The sequence below is a fragment of the Odontesthes bonariensis genome, chromosome 23 (genome assembly GCF_027942865.1).
Source record: "Odontesthes bonariensis isolate fOdoBon6 chromosome 23, fOdoBon6.hap1, whole genome shotgun sequence".
Taxonomy (NCBI): Eukaryota; Metazoa; Chordata; class Actinopteri; order Atheriniformes; family Atherinopsidae; genus Odontesthes; species Odontesthes bonariensis.
The window spans coordinates 26,342,258-26,358,129 of record NC_134528.1 but is presented as its reverse complement, the minus strand read 5'-3'; the positions used below and the strand labels follow the sequence as shown (position 1 = coordinate 26,358,129).

Below are 15,872 nucleotides of genomic sequence, written 5' to 3'. Positions count from 1 at the left end.
ATTCTTCTTATTTATGCTGAGAATTCCTGCTTCCTGCTTCTTAAGAGTGCAGACGTGTCTCTGCTTCCTCCTGCCTCCTCCTGCTGCTTTCTGCTTTATTCGCTTTTGAATCATTCTGCTTCTTTCTTGGATATAATTGTATTCTTTTTCGTTTAATTGTATATTTATAAATGGTATTAGCCCTCCTGTTTACAAAGCGAATCGGACAGAACAATGTCTCCTAACCCTGCAGTATCAGTGAGCTGCAGAGTGTGAGCGACTCTCTGTGAGGATAACACAGCTCGAGAAGAGGAGTGAAATGCTGCATGATATTCGTAAGAACGAATTTATTGACTCTATTATAGCTCCTGTGCAGGCTGTGGAGCCTTCATGTGCCCAAGGACTAACTCAGATCTTTCTACACGGGATCACAGCTGATGTGGAATCTCACACTGCAGAGCTGGCTGACACACTTCCCTGGATGTGTCCAAATGACACTGGAATATCTGGTGAAGCTCCCAAACCAGACGGTCCAACTGATATTCTGCTCTGCGGTTCTGCTCTTGCTCTCGGTGGAAGAGGTCGCATTTTCTCTCTGCTCCTCCCTCCCTTTTTTTGCCCTGCTTCACCGTGTCTGTGTCTGTGTCTTTGGAGCACCTTTTTACATATCAGACAAATTCAAGTATGATGGATCTGGTCAGCTGATCTCTCAACGCTATTGATCAAATTTTCTCTAATGCAATGTTGGGGAAAGGAGAACCCTCATGCCCCGACAGGACATTCTTCGCTGGATACTCAATGGACGCCTGGGGGAAGTGGCGGATCGTGTGTTTGGCGATGCTGTCAGTCAAGGACGTCGAAGACGTGTACACATTCAGATTTATGATACTCAGGTTCCTGCTGTTTGGAGTTGGAGGATACCTGGTATTTCACAAAATTAAGAGAACGTGGACAGCATTCGATGGAGTCACAAGAGCAATCAACGCTCAGACTTAGATGCTACGTGAGCAGAATCGGAAGCTGGATGCGATCCTTATACCGGTTCGCAGGCTGGCTGAGATTCCTGGACTCAGAAGAGAAATGGAATAACCTGGGAGAAAGGTTGATTGATCACTTGGACCGGGCGGAAAGGGTCCACATCCCACAAATTCGGCTGAATTCGGGACTTCGCCATGAGACAACCAGCAGAGACACAAAGACAGGCAGCACAATCAGTTGCCTGTGTGACCTAAATAAATTGTTATTCCAATCCGGCGCCCCACACTGGCCTTGTAGCCAGCTGCAAAATCGTTCTCCACGTTTGTTATGCCCCCCCCCTCCCCTTCCTGCGATTCCTGTGAGAACTGTTGAACTGGCTGACATATTCCAACATTGTCAAGGACAATCGCCTGATAAATACACTCTGCGCAGACTTATTGAACAGACACACATGCACACACACACATGCTCATTGATAACACACGCAATTCCTCACCTCTTCACTGGTCCCATTGCTTAATGACGTTGTGTGTATGTGTTGCTTTTTGTGCTGGGGTTTTTTGCAATCTCAAACTGTATCCTGATAAAGGGTAAAGTGTGAAGTATGATTTTTTTTTTTCTCCTCCTCTCACCTAATGTGATTCCTTTCTTTCTCTTATTAAAGAAGCGGCTGCGCTCTTCAATGAGCTGCGGGCCCTCTTTCTCCTGGCAGCGCACCGCAAGGAGCGCATGGCCATGGTCACCCACTCCCCTGTCTGTTTTCCATGTTTGTCTGTCCGGATGGGTGTACTGAAACTGTGATTTCGTTATGCTGTAAGGTGTAATGACAATAAATGCGATTTATTCATTCATTCATTCATATCTCCCACTGGAACAGTGTTGGTGCCAAACCAAAGTCAGCCAGGAGCTGGTCTCGTGTTGTCCGTTGCAGAGGTAAACCCAGCACTAAACCTAAACCTCCAGCACTCACTCCGCCACCTGAAGTCCCATTGCATAATAGATATCCGTTGATTTCAAATAGAATGTGTGATGATGAATGTAAAGCAAAAATTAATGAAAACAAGAGAAATGGCCCCAAACCTCAGCCAAGGGCTAACCAGATTATTAGGAGAAGCCCAAATCCCACAACCAAGGTGAGGACTACAGAAGCGATCGACACCTCCACACAAAATGGAATAGACACCATTCTAATCGGGGACTCTACAACACAGCATGTCAGAATGGCAAAGACGGAAAATGTAACTTTTTCTGATAAATCAGTCAGGGAAGTGATAGATATTTTGCCGACCATTCTGTCTACTCATCCAGATGGCATGAGGATCATTGTCCACACAGGGTCTTTTGATATTTTGAGAAGGAAGACTGGCTCTGGCTCTGAGACTTTTCTCTGCTGTTGGAGAGACTGTGTCACTATGGAGCACACCATGTCCCCATTTCAGGCCCCATTCCTACTGTGGGTAAAGGAATTGAACTTTTCAGCAGACTTCTTGGCCTGAACACATGGTTGTCAAATGCATGCATCGCCCATGGGATTAAGTTCATTGATAACTTTAATATCTTTTGGAACTGTAAGGAGTGCATCTAAATCTAACTGGATGCAGATTACTTGGTGCACACTTACGTCATGCTGTTGGGACAACAAACCCAAACATGACTGTACAAATTAGAGTGAAGGACAGAGCAGAGAGGCAAACAACCCCCAGCCCTCCCCCCTCACCAGACCCTTTACTCCACATCACCCAAGGTCTCCAAAGGATATCTCTATCCCAGCCAGGACTCCAGCGGCCACCTTCAACCAAGAAATGCGGGGCACCCTCTCCTCCTCCTCTTACATCATCTGTCCTGGCAGAGCAGGGCACAAGGGGATGTGCAGAATGTTCAAGGAGCAGCAGAACATCCAGAGTTCAAAACAAAGATAGCAAAGTTCAAAACAAAGATAACATGCCATGATGCGTTCAGGGTCCCTGCTATAGGAGTCCTACCACTGACAGCTGTTCTGAGAACAAGCTAGGACCCAGTAGGATTCCTGTATTAGTTAGTAATACAAGAAAGAATCGAAAACAGCCAATTTGCTTGGTGAATCTATCTAATCTGTTAACGGTACCATGTACAACTCAGAATACAACAGAGACCAGTGTAAACTCCACAAAGCTAGCCTTACTTAATATTAGATCTCTGTCCAATAAGTCACTGTTAGTTAATGACTTCATAATTTCACACAATTTAGATTTTCTTTTTCTGATAAAAACATAGTTAACAGAGAGCACAAGTGCTACTGTTCTTAATGAAACAGCACCCCCCAAATTTTAGTTTTAAGGATAAATGCCGAAATGGGAGGAAAGGTGGGGGAGAAGCTGCTTTATTTAAAGATACACTCCAGTGTAAAGAGATCTCATTTGGTGATTTCACTTCTTTTGAATATCTTGGTTTTATTTTAAAGGGTGTTCCTAAAATTCTGTTCTTAATCATTTGCAGATCTCCAAGATACTGTGAAAGTTTTATTGATGAATTTTCTGAATTATTGTCTGTTATTTCGACTGATTTTAACCATTTTATCTTGAAGAGGGGATTTTAACATTCACATAGATAATATGACGGATGGTAATGCCAAAGAATTTTCTTCTGTGCTGGACATGTTTGGTTTGTGGCAACATGTAACAAAACCTACCCACCTTCGAAGTCACATTCTGGACCTGGTCATTTCTAAGGTGTTAATATTTCTTCTGTTGTGATTATTGATTTAGCCTTGTCTGACCATTTTTGTATTTTATTTGATTTATTGATCACTCACAATGTTCAAACAACCAGCTTCTCAGTTAAGAAGAGGTACATTAATGAGAAAACAAGTGCTCAGTTTAGGGAGGCCATAGCTATGTTACCAACAATGAGCACAGAGTCGATTGAAGGACTGCTGGATCATTTCAACTTGAACATTTTGAATGTAATGGAAGCTATTGCACGGAGAAGAATCAAGAGCACCTTGAGCAAACAGAAAACACCATGGAGAAACACCACTATGGTCAAAAACCTGAAAATAGAATGCAGGAAAGCTGAACGTAAGTGGAGGAAAACAAAGCTTCAGATTCACTATGAGATGTACAAACAAAGCCTGCGTAGTTATAACAATGAGCTGTGCAAGACCAGACAGCTGCATTTATCTGAAATGATTAATAAAAATATCAACAATTCTCGAACTCTGTGCTATAGTTGAAAAACTCACAAATCCTCCTAAACAGTCAAACCTAGACCTCCTCTCTACAGAGAAATGCAACGAATTTGCCAACTTTCGACAACATTCGACAAAACATTCATGCAACACAGACAAACAAGAAAACTAATCTGTGTCTAAAACCTAGAAATAACTCTGACGTTATGTCACAATTTAATATTGTTGATTTAAAAATCCTAGAGGAAACAGTTCGGCATCTGAAATCAACAACTTGCACTCTGGACATAATACCATCCGACTTTTTAAAAACTGTTTATTTGATCTCCTACAAATAGTTAACAGCTTACTGGCATCAGGCATTTTTCCCAAGTCACTAAAGACAGCTGCCATTAAGCCACTCCTAAAGAAGAGAACTCTAGACGCCTCTATGATGAACAACTACAGACCTGTCTCTAACCTCTTTTTTATATCTAAGAGTATTGAGAAAGTTGTATTTAACCAGCTCAACGACTTTCTTAATGAAAGTGGAAGTCTTGATAACTTTCAATCAGGCTTCCGACGTCATCACAGCACTGAAACAGCTCTGGTCAAAGTGTTAAACGACATCAGGTTGAATACTGATTCTGGTAATGTTTCAGTCCTGGTTCTGTTGGACCTCAGCGCTGCGTTTGATACTGTAGATCACAGAATCCTGTTGCACAGGCTGGAAAACTGGGTTGCACTTTCTGGAACGGTCCTTAACTGGTTCAGGTCCTACTTAGAAGGCCGGAGTTATTTTGTTACAATTGGCAGCTATGAATCTGAGCGAGTGGCCATGACTTGTGGAGTCCCCCGGGGGTCTATTCTTGGACCACTTCTGTTTAACTTGTATATGCTCCCTTTGGGTCAGATATTGCAGAACTTTAATATCAATTATCACAGTTATGCAGACGATACACAACTTTATGTGTCTCATTGGACGACTGCAGCCCAGCAGATGTACTGTGTCAGTGTCTGGAGGAAATAAACACCTGGTTGAAAGAGAATTTTCTACAATTAAATGAAGACAAAACTGAGATCATTCTGTTGGTAAATATATTAAGACTCGGGACCTTTCAATCACTGACCAACTTTGTAACCTAGGAGTGTTGATAGACTCAGATCTGACTTTCAGCTGCCACATCAAAGCTGTCACCAATGCAGCTTTTTACCATCTCAGAAACATCAACCGAATTAAAGGTTTCCTCTCCCAAAAAGACCAGGAGAAACTCAACCATGCATTCATATCCAGTAGACTCGATTACTGTAGAGGTCTTTTAACTGGACGTCCCAAAAAAGAGCATTAAATGTCACGTCCATGGACTCATGTGTTAAGTTTTATGTTTTAGGTGTTCAGTTCATGTCCAGGTTTTGAGTTTCAGTCTTGTCATTTGTTTTTCCCCCTCACTCTGGTCATTGGTTCATTCACATCATTAGTTCATTCACTGCACCCGTTAGTCATTGTCACCAGCTGTACTCACTCTCCAATCACTCTCAGCCCTCTATTTAGTCTCTTGTCTCCCCTGTCTGTTTGTCGGATCTTTGTGTGTGTTTGTCACCGGCCCTGCATGCCATGCCACAACATGTTCAGTCCTGAGCTAAGTATTTATTTGTTCAATTGTTATTTTTGCCTTAATTAAATCAACCTTTCTTCTGAAGTCCGCATCCGTGTCCTTCCCTAAACCGCACCCTGACATTAAACATCTGCAGCTCATCCAGAACGCTGCTGCTAGAGTTTTAACCAGGATTAAGAGATCTGAACACATCACACCAGTTTTAAAATATTTGCACTGGCTTCCAGTCAGTCACAGAATAGATTTTAAAAGCCTACTGATGGTTTACAAATCCCAGAACGGTTTAGGCCCAAAATACATCTGTGATATGTTCAGAGAATATAAACCCAGCAGAGCTCTTAGATCCAAGGACTCAGGTCAGCTGGTCCAGTTCAGAGTCCAGACTAAACATGGAGAAGCAGCATTTAGCTGTTATGCTGCAAACAAGTGGAACAAACTGCCAGTGGAGATTAAACTTTCACCAAATGTAGACATTTTTAAATCCAGGTTAAAAACATTTCTTTTCTCATGTGTCTATGCATGAAATCTGCACGGTATCTTTTAACTTATCTGGACTGTTGCTTGTTTTTAAATTCATTTGAATTATTTTATTTGTTTCTCTTTATATTATTTTATGTATTTTTAATGCTTCTTACACTCCCTGCTGCAATGCTTTTATTTTATGTAAAGCACTTTGAATTGTTTTGTACATGAAAAGTGCTATACAAATAAATTTGACTTTGACTTTGACTTAACAAATGGTTGAGATGTCACTTCATGGTAAAAGAGAAAAAAATGAAAAAGCAACAGCATAACATGTGGTGGAAATTTTAGTAAGGCACACAGTCAGTTATTTTCTGAGGAGATAAGATGCTTTTAATAATATATTGAAAGAGAGAACAACACGATACGAAGTACAGAGCTGCTGTGACCACTGGGACAAAAACATTCAGTTATAATGCAAAGTGTTCATCGCTCCTTGGGTATAGTTGAGCGTTCTATTCCACCTTTCCTTTCTAGCTACAGCCAAGGTTACACTGACACAGCTCCAAGTACCATCTTCCCTACCTATCCTCTTTAAAATTCAGTTTTATCATATAACAAGCACACGATGCCCTCAGGAGGAAAGAGAAAAACAGGTTGGTATCTTGCAGGAGGTCATCTGCAGGTTATACACAGTAACACTCAATATAATACACATAAGAATTAATTTTCCATTACACACATTTTCACTTTCAGCATTATATACCTTAACTGAGTGGTACAGATGTATCAGGAAAAAGATATAGTAAAACATCATCTACCAAATGGTAGATATGGATATTAAGAGATTGAACTGTTCCGTAACTGTAAATCAAAACATCTATTCTTATATGTTTTATGTGCAAAAACCTCCATGTTTAAAGTAAATTAAAGAGACAACTAAATGTTGTGAAGTAGAAGGTAGCATGAGATGAACATGCTCAAGTAAAACAACTCAAATTTGTATGGTGTTTAGTTAAAAGCTTTGAAATATTTCATTAAAGTTTGAACAGGATTTGCTTTTGACCGTCAGATCGGTCAATGTGCATAGTCTAGAGAACTAAGACCAATCAGATGGCCCAAATTGGAACAAAGAAATGCTGAATGGCATAAAAGGTAAGAAAAAACAATCCATGTGTCCTTTGGCAAGGCACTGAACACCTAAGGTGTCCATCATTCTGTGCATCGTCCATAATCCTGAGCAGACTAAGAACTGCTACATTAGTGTATGTGTGTGTAAATAGGTGAATGTGTCTTGTACTGTAAACACACTCCGAGTGGTCAACTAGCCAAAAGAAGCACAATATAAATCGTCCATTTATCAAAATAGAATATTCATGTACTTATATGCCAGGTGGTTTTAAAGTTGCCTCATTTCCTCTTGAAATAATATGACAGTACCTTAATAATTTAATCAGAAGGAACCAAATTATGTAAGATATGGATATAAATGACCTGGCCTCCACCCAAAAACTACAAAGAATTAGCAGCAGTTAGCACCCTCCACTCTCCTGCTCCTTCTGAGCATATTTGCCTAAAATCTTCTTAATGTTCATATCAAGAACTCACAATTCACAAACAATTAGCAATCCAATTATCCAGCAGAGCAACACAATGTGTTCCTTGGATTCGTGTCAGTGCTGAGCACCATTGTTAGGCTGATGGCAATACTCCACTGCCTCTTTGTTGTTTTTTCGAAATGTCTCCTTCTTGAATGAGAAGCTGAGAGATCAGAGAAGCAGCCAGCGTCCTCGCCACTGTGAGCACAAAGGCTGAAAAGTTCAGCTGCTAACTGCTAATGAGCTCCCCAATGTCAATGGGCCCATCAGTCAGTCTTGAAGAGACAGAGAAAATGATGACCTAGGTCAACCCTCCTTGACTTGCCCCCTTCAACAAGAGAATGTGTGGGAGGAAAATGTGAGAGATGAGCTGAGCTTTGGAAGTGAAGTGCTGCAGGTGTGGCTGCTGTGTGTGACTGAGGAAATTACCCTGGAACAGTTATGAGTAGCACTGCACTGCTGTGTGGTGAAGCTGTGAAAGTAAAAAAGCACAAAGTGAAATTATAAAAGTACTATTAATACAATTTGAGTTCAATAACATTTTTCATACAGCCCAAATACGTTAAAGGCAGATTAAAGTGGCTATTAAAATTGACATATAAAACTGCTGGAATAAATTATGCATTATAAGACTGTTTTAAAAGTAAAAGTAAGAGTTTGTTTGACCAAAGAAAACGATACAAGAAATTCAAAGATTTGAGAAAACCCAAAACTGTGAAGGATTTTTGGTTTGATTAGATACGGTAGAAAAGGAAAAATCTCAATATGAAATCAATATTATTAATTATATAGGCCACAGGAGGATAATGCAGGATATCAAAGTGAAGCAAACACTGTATCTCTACCCTAAAATATTTTAAGATAAAACGTTAAGAAGATAAAACAATTTTAGAGAATAAGAACTGCACTAAAATAGTAAATCCAAAATGCAAGAGTGTCAAACAAAGTGCAAGGATATTCAAAGTGAGTTGCTGGCCAAATTGGCGTGTTTGGGTTCTTAGTAGTGTGATGGAAGTGGCAATAAATAAAAGCCTGAGGAAGTTGGTTTTACACTGAGGCTCTGTAACTCGTAAATGGTCAAATTCAGAGAGCAAGATGTGAGAGATCATCAAGGATCTTATGAGTTAGTCCAAGCACAGTACATTCACAAATGGTTCACAGAGAAGGATAGCCCATTTACCCATCACCTTCATAGGGATTTTTATTGCGTTCTCAGTTTTGAGTTTTTACTGAGCAATAATAGTTTGGCACCAAACTGCCAAGTGACATCTAATCATGCGTTCTGGCCGAGCAGTATAAAATATCCACATGATGTCAATGCTCACATCAAACAATTCGAGTCCGTGTAGGAACTGCAGCCTCTGAGCTAATTTATCACTCACACTGTCGACATGTGCACTCCAAATACAGGCTAGCTGAATGCCTAGATAATAAATGTTGCACAACTGTTTAATAGCATTATCACTGATCGTAACCAGGTAATGCACTTTCTATTTTCTGGGGTAAAATATAATCTCTTTGTAACATTAAAAATGAGATGACTGTCTCATTGACTGTCATACCAGATTTTATAATTATCAATCTCATGCATATAACACTGAGAAGCAGAAATCCCTGTGGAGAAATTGTTTCACTGTGCCACCTGAAAAGTTCATTTTGTAATTTTAAGGCTGAGTGCTCATCGGTCAGGCAGGTCCTGATTCCTTGAGTAATATTAATCTTTTATGCCTCTGGTAGACTGGTAATCAAGAGATTTGCCAAAATATTATTTCTGGTGACATTGTGGTTCAAAAGTCTTTTTTATGCAAATCTATTTGTCCTCTCATGACAAGACTCGTCTCCAAGCCAAAGCCCACAGTGCCAGTGTTCTCATTATAGTTTGCAGCACCATTGTATTTTTTTTTTAATGATACTTGAAAGGAGACATTAGAGAAAGAGATGGAGTGAGGAGAGAGCAAAGGTGAGAGCTTGAAAAAAAGCAGGTAACCAACTGCTACATGGAGAGAAAAGAAAGCAAACTGCAGCAATGACGGGAACGTCAGAAGCAATGGAGAGAAACGCACAACAAACAACCAGCAACAACATCACCAGCAGCAAGTATATGAGAAGGAAAGTCACTGTAGTTTCTGATTATTATTACAGTCACACTGTAATAGTGGAGTGAGCATGTGAGTGAATTTGAGTGCTTGTGCATGTCTGTGTATGTTAATTGAATGCCAAAGGTTTTACATTAATTGTGTATAGTAACAGGGGAAGGGGGCCACAACCATAGCCTGATTAACATAGACTTTCAAATCTCTTCGAGATTCTGGTCTGACCAAGACCATAACGAATACGATTCGAAATGGCCTGGTCAACCCGCCTCCCTCGGGTTGCTACTGGTTGTGGCCAGAAAAGGCTGTGCCTAAGCTTAAGCCAATCACACCACTCTTTCCTCTGACGTATGATTTAGCTACCAGCGGGGCTAACTGGTAGATTAAACTCTTACCAAAGCCAGTAGGGAGCAAGGCGAAAACGTCTTTCCTGTCAAGAAATGATTCAAGGGCTGTTCTTTGCTCGATTTTTAACGAGAATCTCCCGTCGAACACTTTCATTACAGCATCTACAGCAGTGTCAAAAGCTTGACGCTGCTCCATGTTGATATTGAATGAAGCGCTTCCGTGTACAATCCATGGGTTGAGTGGCAGTTCAACCACGTCACTACCTTGAACACGCCTCTACCCTGGGCCGTTGGCGCTGCTCAAAGTTGATTGCTTCCCGACAAAGTGGGTGGAGTTCCCATTTTTTCGGGAACTCGAATCCACCTGAATGAGCAGTTTGCCTGAGTAAGTGTAGCAGAGCCGAAGGTGTTGCGTCACTGCGAGGGCGGAGCCTGGGTACCACAACCACACCTCGACCAGAGATTAGGAGCAGACAGGAAAGGCCCCCAGACCCGGGCCAGCAGTAACTCCAATGAGGCAAAGAAGAGAGAAACCATGCTGTCTATCACAGGAAAGCCATACTCCAGACCAGCGGACAGCAGAGAAAGGCCCCGGGTAGGGCCCCCAAAGCCTCGGAGAGAAGGGGCCCGGGAACCAGGGGCAACGGCCAGAACATGAGCCGAATGCAGGATCAAGAGCCCAGCATGCCCAAGGACCACACCTCCACCTGGCAGAGGCTAACCTGCCCGAGAGGACCGGGCCACCCCAGACAGCTAACCCCAGCGAGCCAGCACCCACTCTGGCATCCAAGGCAAAGTCGCCCTGGGAATCCAAATACACCCTCCAGCGAGTTCAGCAGCAGGGGAGGAGGAGGGGAGCAACCCCACCCCTCGGGAGGGTACAGGACAAGCAGGCCACAATACAACAAGCTCCAAACCCAGGCCCAACAATGGACAACGATGCTCACGATACAAAGACACACATTCACACAGACAAAAGAACGCAAACAATTCTTAAAGCATTATTCAGTAAATCACAATTAAATTCAAAATTTATATTATAAGAAAGAAGTGTGTCTGCTCTCAGCGGACAACTAATGTCTCTAAACCACAGCTTGGAAGAAGAAACAACTTCTTTGGATGGGCTAAGAAACATCAGCATTTTACAGTGAGTGATAGAAAAAGACCAAGAAGTGCTGACTGTCTTGGACTTTCCTCTTTGAGGACTAAGTAGGCCAATTCCTGACATAACAAGAAAGTCTTTGGTACGTTGTCAGGTCATAAAGAGTCTATGCAGCGCAATTGCTGCTGTTGTGTGACTAAACTACAAAGATATTCTAAAACTCATGGTTTGCTTTCAGTGATCCAGCTTGTCATTCAAATTGCTTAACTAATATTATCACTTTCAATGAAATACAGAAGAGAAATGTCTTAACTTGTACTCCCAGATTGTATAAATGGTATTGTATCTGTCAGTTGGAAATAGATAAAATGTGGATTTTAAAAGAAAAGAAGCCATAAACATGCAGCCGTGCCACTGTGGTGATCCTGCCACATTCGTCTCTGATAAAATTAAACTTGTTTTCTCCATTATAGAGTCATGTCAGGACAGAAACACTATGCATTTACTATTTACAAAGATAGATTGTGTAATGGGTTCGAAGCAGTGTGTGTCTTTGAGATGTTTTTCATCGTTTCTTTAAAACAGTGGGAGCCTTTGTTTTCCAGAAGGCAACACAACAGCAGAAGATGGTGGAGGAACTATTGACTGGAAAAAATACAGTAGTGTGTTTCAACATTTCACAGGCATTAAAGATAATAGATTAAAAAACACATTGGCATTATCTTTACGAGTGCTGTCCTGAGTAGATTAAATTCTAGGTAGATTAAATTGAGTTTAATTTTAGCTCGGCTCTCAATTCATTATGTGACAGTTTAACCTCACCCTTTTCGTTTTCTCTTCTCTCTCCCTGTCTCTTTAATCCAGATTGCTGAGACATCAAACTCCTTCCTGAATCGAATGTTGAACAGAGACACCATCACGAGAATAACATATAAAAGTAAGTGGGTGTAGTTATCTAATTGTCAAAACTAGGGATTAACGATATTGGATCTTTGGACGATATGCTGATACTTTGGCCGAAATGACTCGTTTGGCCGATAACCAATACCGATATTTTTTTTAAATGATTTCTTGTGTAAAATAAGAAAAATACTTCAACTTGCGTAATGTATGACTTGTCAAATTTATCCATCCATCCATTTTCTATACCCGCTTAATCCGTCGGTCAGGTCGCGGGGGGACTGGAGCCTATCCAAGCAGTCACCAGGCGAGAGGCAGGGAACACCCTGGACAGGTCGCCCGTCCATCACAGGGCCACACAGAGACAAACAACCAGACACACACTCACACCTAGGGACAATTTAGAGACACCAATTAACCTAACATGAATGTTTTTTGGACGGTGGGAGGAAGCCAGAGTACCTGGAAAAAATCCACCCATACATGGGGAGAACATGCAAACTCCACACAGAAAGGCCCCAGCCGGGGGTTGAACCTGGAACCCTCTCGCTGTGAGGCGACGGTACTAACCATCACACCACCATGCAGCCCTATGTCAAATTTATTCATGACAATTGTTTTGATACAAAGCAAGTAAGATATTTGTCTTGGATAATGTTCTCCCTGAGACAATCACAACGAACAGTGCAAAGTTGATCATTTTCACAATTGAAAAAGTACATAACCTCTCTTCACAAAGAACATGTGAAAGTGCATTATACAACTGTACAGCGATTCAACACAAAGTAAACAACAGTGAACTCTTTAACAGTAAATGTACCTCAATTAATAGCCAGATGTGCTGAACAAACAGTTGCTTAAATTCACAATTAACTGAAAATAAAAGTCCAATATGTGGGTACAGTCTTAAAATGATCAACTCAAATCTCTATTAAATCTGATCTGAGCAAAGAAAATCAAAAGTGCAAAAATATTTTCAGCTTCAGTGCTTTGTCAGAACATAGCCCTCCTATTTGGGCTCAGTCTTCACTGCACTATTCTATTCACTACAAACATTGTGTAACAGAGTAGGTGATGTGCAAAAAGGAAAAAAGTGCCAAACAACATTCGCTGCATATTAGCAACAGTTTCAGTCCTCAGTTTCAACACAGTCTGCCCTTTAAGTCCATTGAACAAGGCTGAAAGACTGACATATGTAGGTCTAGTCTGCAAGTCCAGTGTGAGAGGCAGGTTTTTTTAGACAAAAATGAGCCTCTCTGCCTTTCCGCAAGCAATGCTGTTTCTCTTTTACTTTATGACATGGGCGACAGCACTGAACACCCATTAACTGTCAAAACTAGCGCTCGGCGCACTGAGGTAGTTGCATGCGACACGAGCAAGAGCTGAGAAGCGGGCCTGGTTGGATTTCCAGTACTCCAAAGGACTGGCAGCTATGGGAATGGTGGGTTCACCCAGGTATATGTGTAGCTTTTTATGTAAAAAAAACAAGAAAGCAGCATATATGGAATCCTTTTGTAAGCACTAACAGCAGACAGCACAATTTTCTTTTTCTGCCTTAGCCCAGTTTTAATTTATAACATTTTTATTTTTGATATTTTTTTAATGTCGAGCAATAGTTGCATGCACTGTCTATAGAGTTGGTAAATTATATTCAGTAACAACCATATGTATAGGACTTTAAGTTGCATTAAATGAAAAGTGCTACACAGAGTTTATTATTATTATTACTCACCTGTGATGTTGTCTCGCTTGTGGAGGCATGTTTAGGGAAAACATTTTCTTCGATGATTTCGTCGTACATTGTTCTGGTTCGGGCCTTGTTCTTTGGTGGTAGGTCTCCCGTGCTGGCATCTCCGTGCTCATCACTATCTTTGATGCTGCTAGCCATTACATTGAGGGTGTTCAGTAGCAAGTTTGTGTGCTCCACCCTTCATTTCTCTGTCAAAATTCCTCGTGATGTAAAAATTACTTGGCAATAAAATCTTTTCTGATTCTGATTCTGAAATAACGATCTTTGAATCGTGCATGGTTGCAATGGCATAAAGAGTTCTGCTTTGCACAATTTCAAAGCGAGCATGGACAGCTTCCAGTAGAATACTTTTGGCTGTTTGCACACCACTGTCTGACTGACTTCTCCTGCTAAGCAAACGAATCGGTGTCACCACCGCTGGCATGATCTCTGAAGGTCAGAGGCCTGTGCAGAACTGATCTCTCTGGTCAGTTGCTCGAAGGGCGCAAGCAGGGTGATCATATTTTTAAGAATTCCCCACTGATTTGTTGTCTGAGTCACTGGGAGGTCAAAATCAGCAGCATATGTGCCCAAAGCCGACTTGTGCTCCACCAGGCATCATATAAAAAGTTAAATTCCACCTGGTGGAAAAACCTTGTTGTAGCCTTTTAACAGGCATCCCATTCTGTACATCTTCAAGTGACTGCAGGCAAGTTGTGAATGCTTGAAGTGCCTGACTATTTTCTTTGCCATGGCCACAACATCCGCGATGCTGCGCTGATGTAGCACACTGTGGCGTTTCAGAGCCACTGCAGGTTCGTTTCCAGCAAATGGACACGGCGAGCCTTCGGTGTTTGGTGCAAAATGCTTTTATTAACACACTACTTGTCATGTGGAGTCTTCCCAGCCTTCTTTCGGGGTTGGTGCGTCCGACTCCACATGTGCTTTTCCTGTGTCTTCTCCTTCCTCTCCACCTCAGGTCCAGCTCGCTACTGTTTTTAAAAGGGAAGAGTGATTAGATAATTGGTTGCTGGTGTACTAATCACTCACCTGATGCTGCCTCCCTGAGCTCTTTCCACACCTCTCTCCTGCAGCTGATGCACCACGCCCCCTCCACACACTTTCATTCACTGCAAGCTACAAGCTGTTTGCCATGCAGGGCAAACTTGACGTACCCAACTCCATCATCGCCGTAGTCGTGCTACGTGCGTTGTCTTTCACCACAACATGCACATTCTTCTTTGGGATTTTCCACTTTTCAAGCATACCTTCAAAAGCAGTTGCCATCATAGCTGCAGTGTGGGATCCTCTGCACTCTCGAGCATGAAGGACAGCCTTTTTAAGTTCAAAGTTTTTGCAGTAGCTGTAGTAGCCTGCTAAGAGGGCTGACACTTGATGTCCAAATATCTGTGGTAAAACTCACCCAAGTATTGAAAATTACCACTTGCAACTCGGGTAAGGCTACATCAGAAAAATATCTCTGGGGACTGGGGACAGTGTAGCGGGGCTCAACATAGTCCAAAATTCTACGGAATCCAATGTCTTCAACAAATGAAAACGGCTGGAGTAATACACTCCAGAGTTTTTGAGTAATGCCTTTGCCCTCGGGTGGTCGCGGCTGTATTTCCTGGCTTTATCCAAGGCTTGGAGAAGAGACTCCTGGTGACGTTTTGTTCCACCACCGGTGACCTCTTTCTCGTTTTTTTCCTTTTTTCCTTCCATACACATTATAGCGGTAGGGATGATGGTTCTTGAGATGGTTAATTAAATTTACAGTGTTCAAAGCTCCTCCTTGCATCACCGATGCTCAGCAGTCATTGCAAATAGCAATTTTGCTATCCAGTAACAACAAGGGATGTCCCGATCAGGTTTTTTTGCCCCCGAGTCCGAGTCATTTCATTTTGAGTATCTGCCGATACCGAG

The 15,872-nt window shown here is 41.7% G+C and overlaps 1 protein-coding gene across 1 annotated transcript in view; it reads left to right on the top strand.

Moving 5' to 3' along the window:
• ca10a (carbonic anhydrase Xa) overlaps positions 1-15,872 on the top strand; it is a 491,723-nt gene that overhangs the window by 445,803 nt on the left and 30,048 nt on the right. Inside the window, exon 6 of the mRNA XM_075457281.1 lies at positions 12,185-12,257. Coding sequence (XP_075313396.1) covers positions 12,185-12,257 — 73 coding nt within the window. The remainder of the gene's footprint in view (positions 1-12,184; positions 12,258-15,872) is intronic.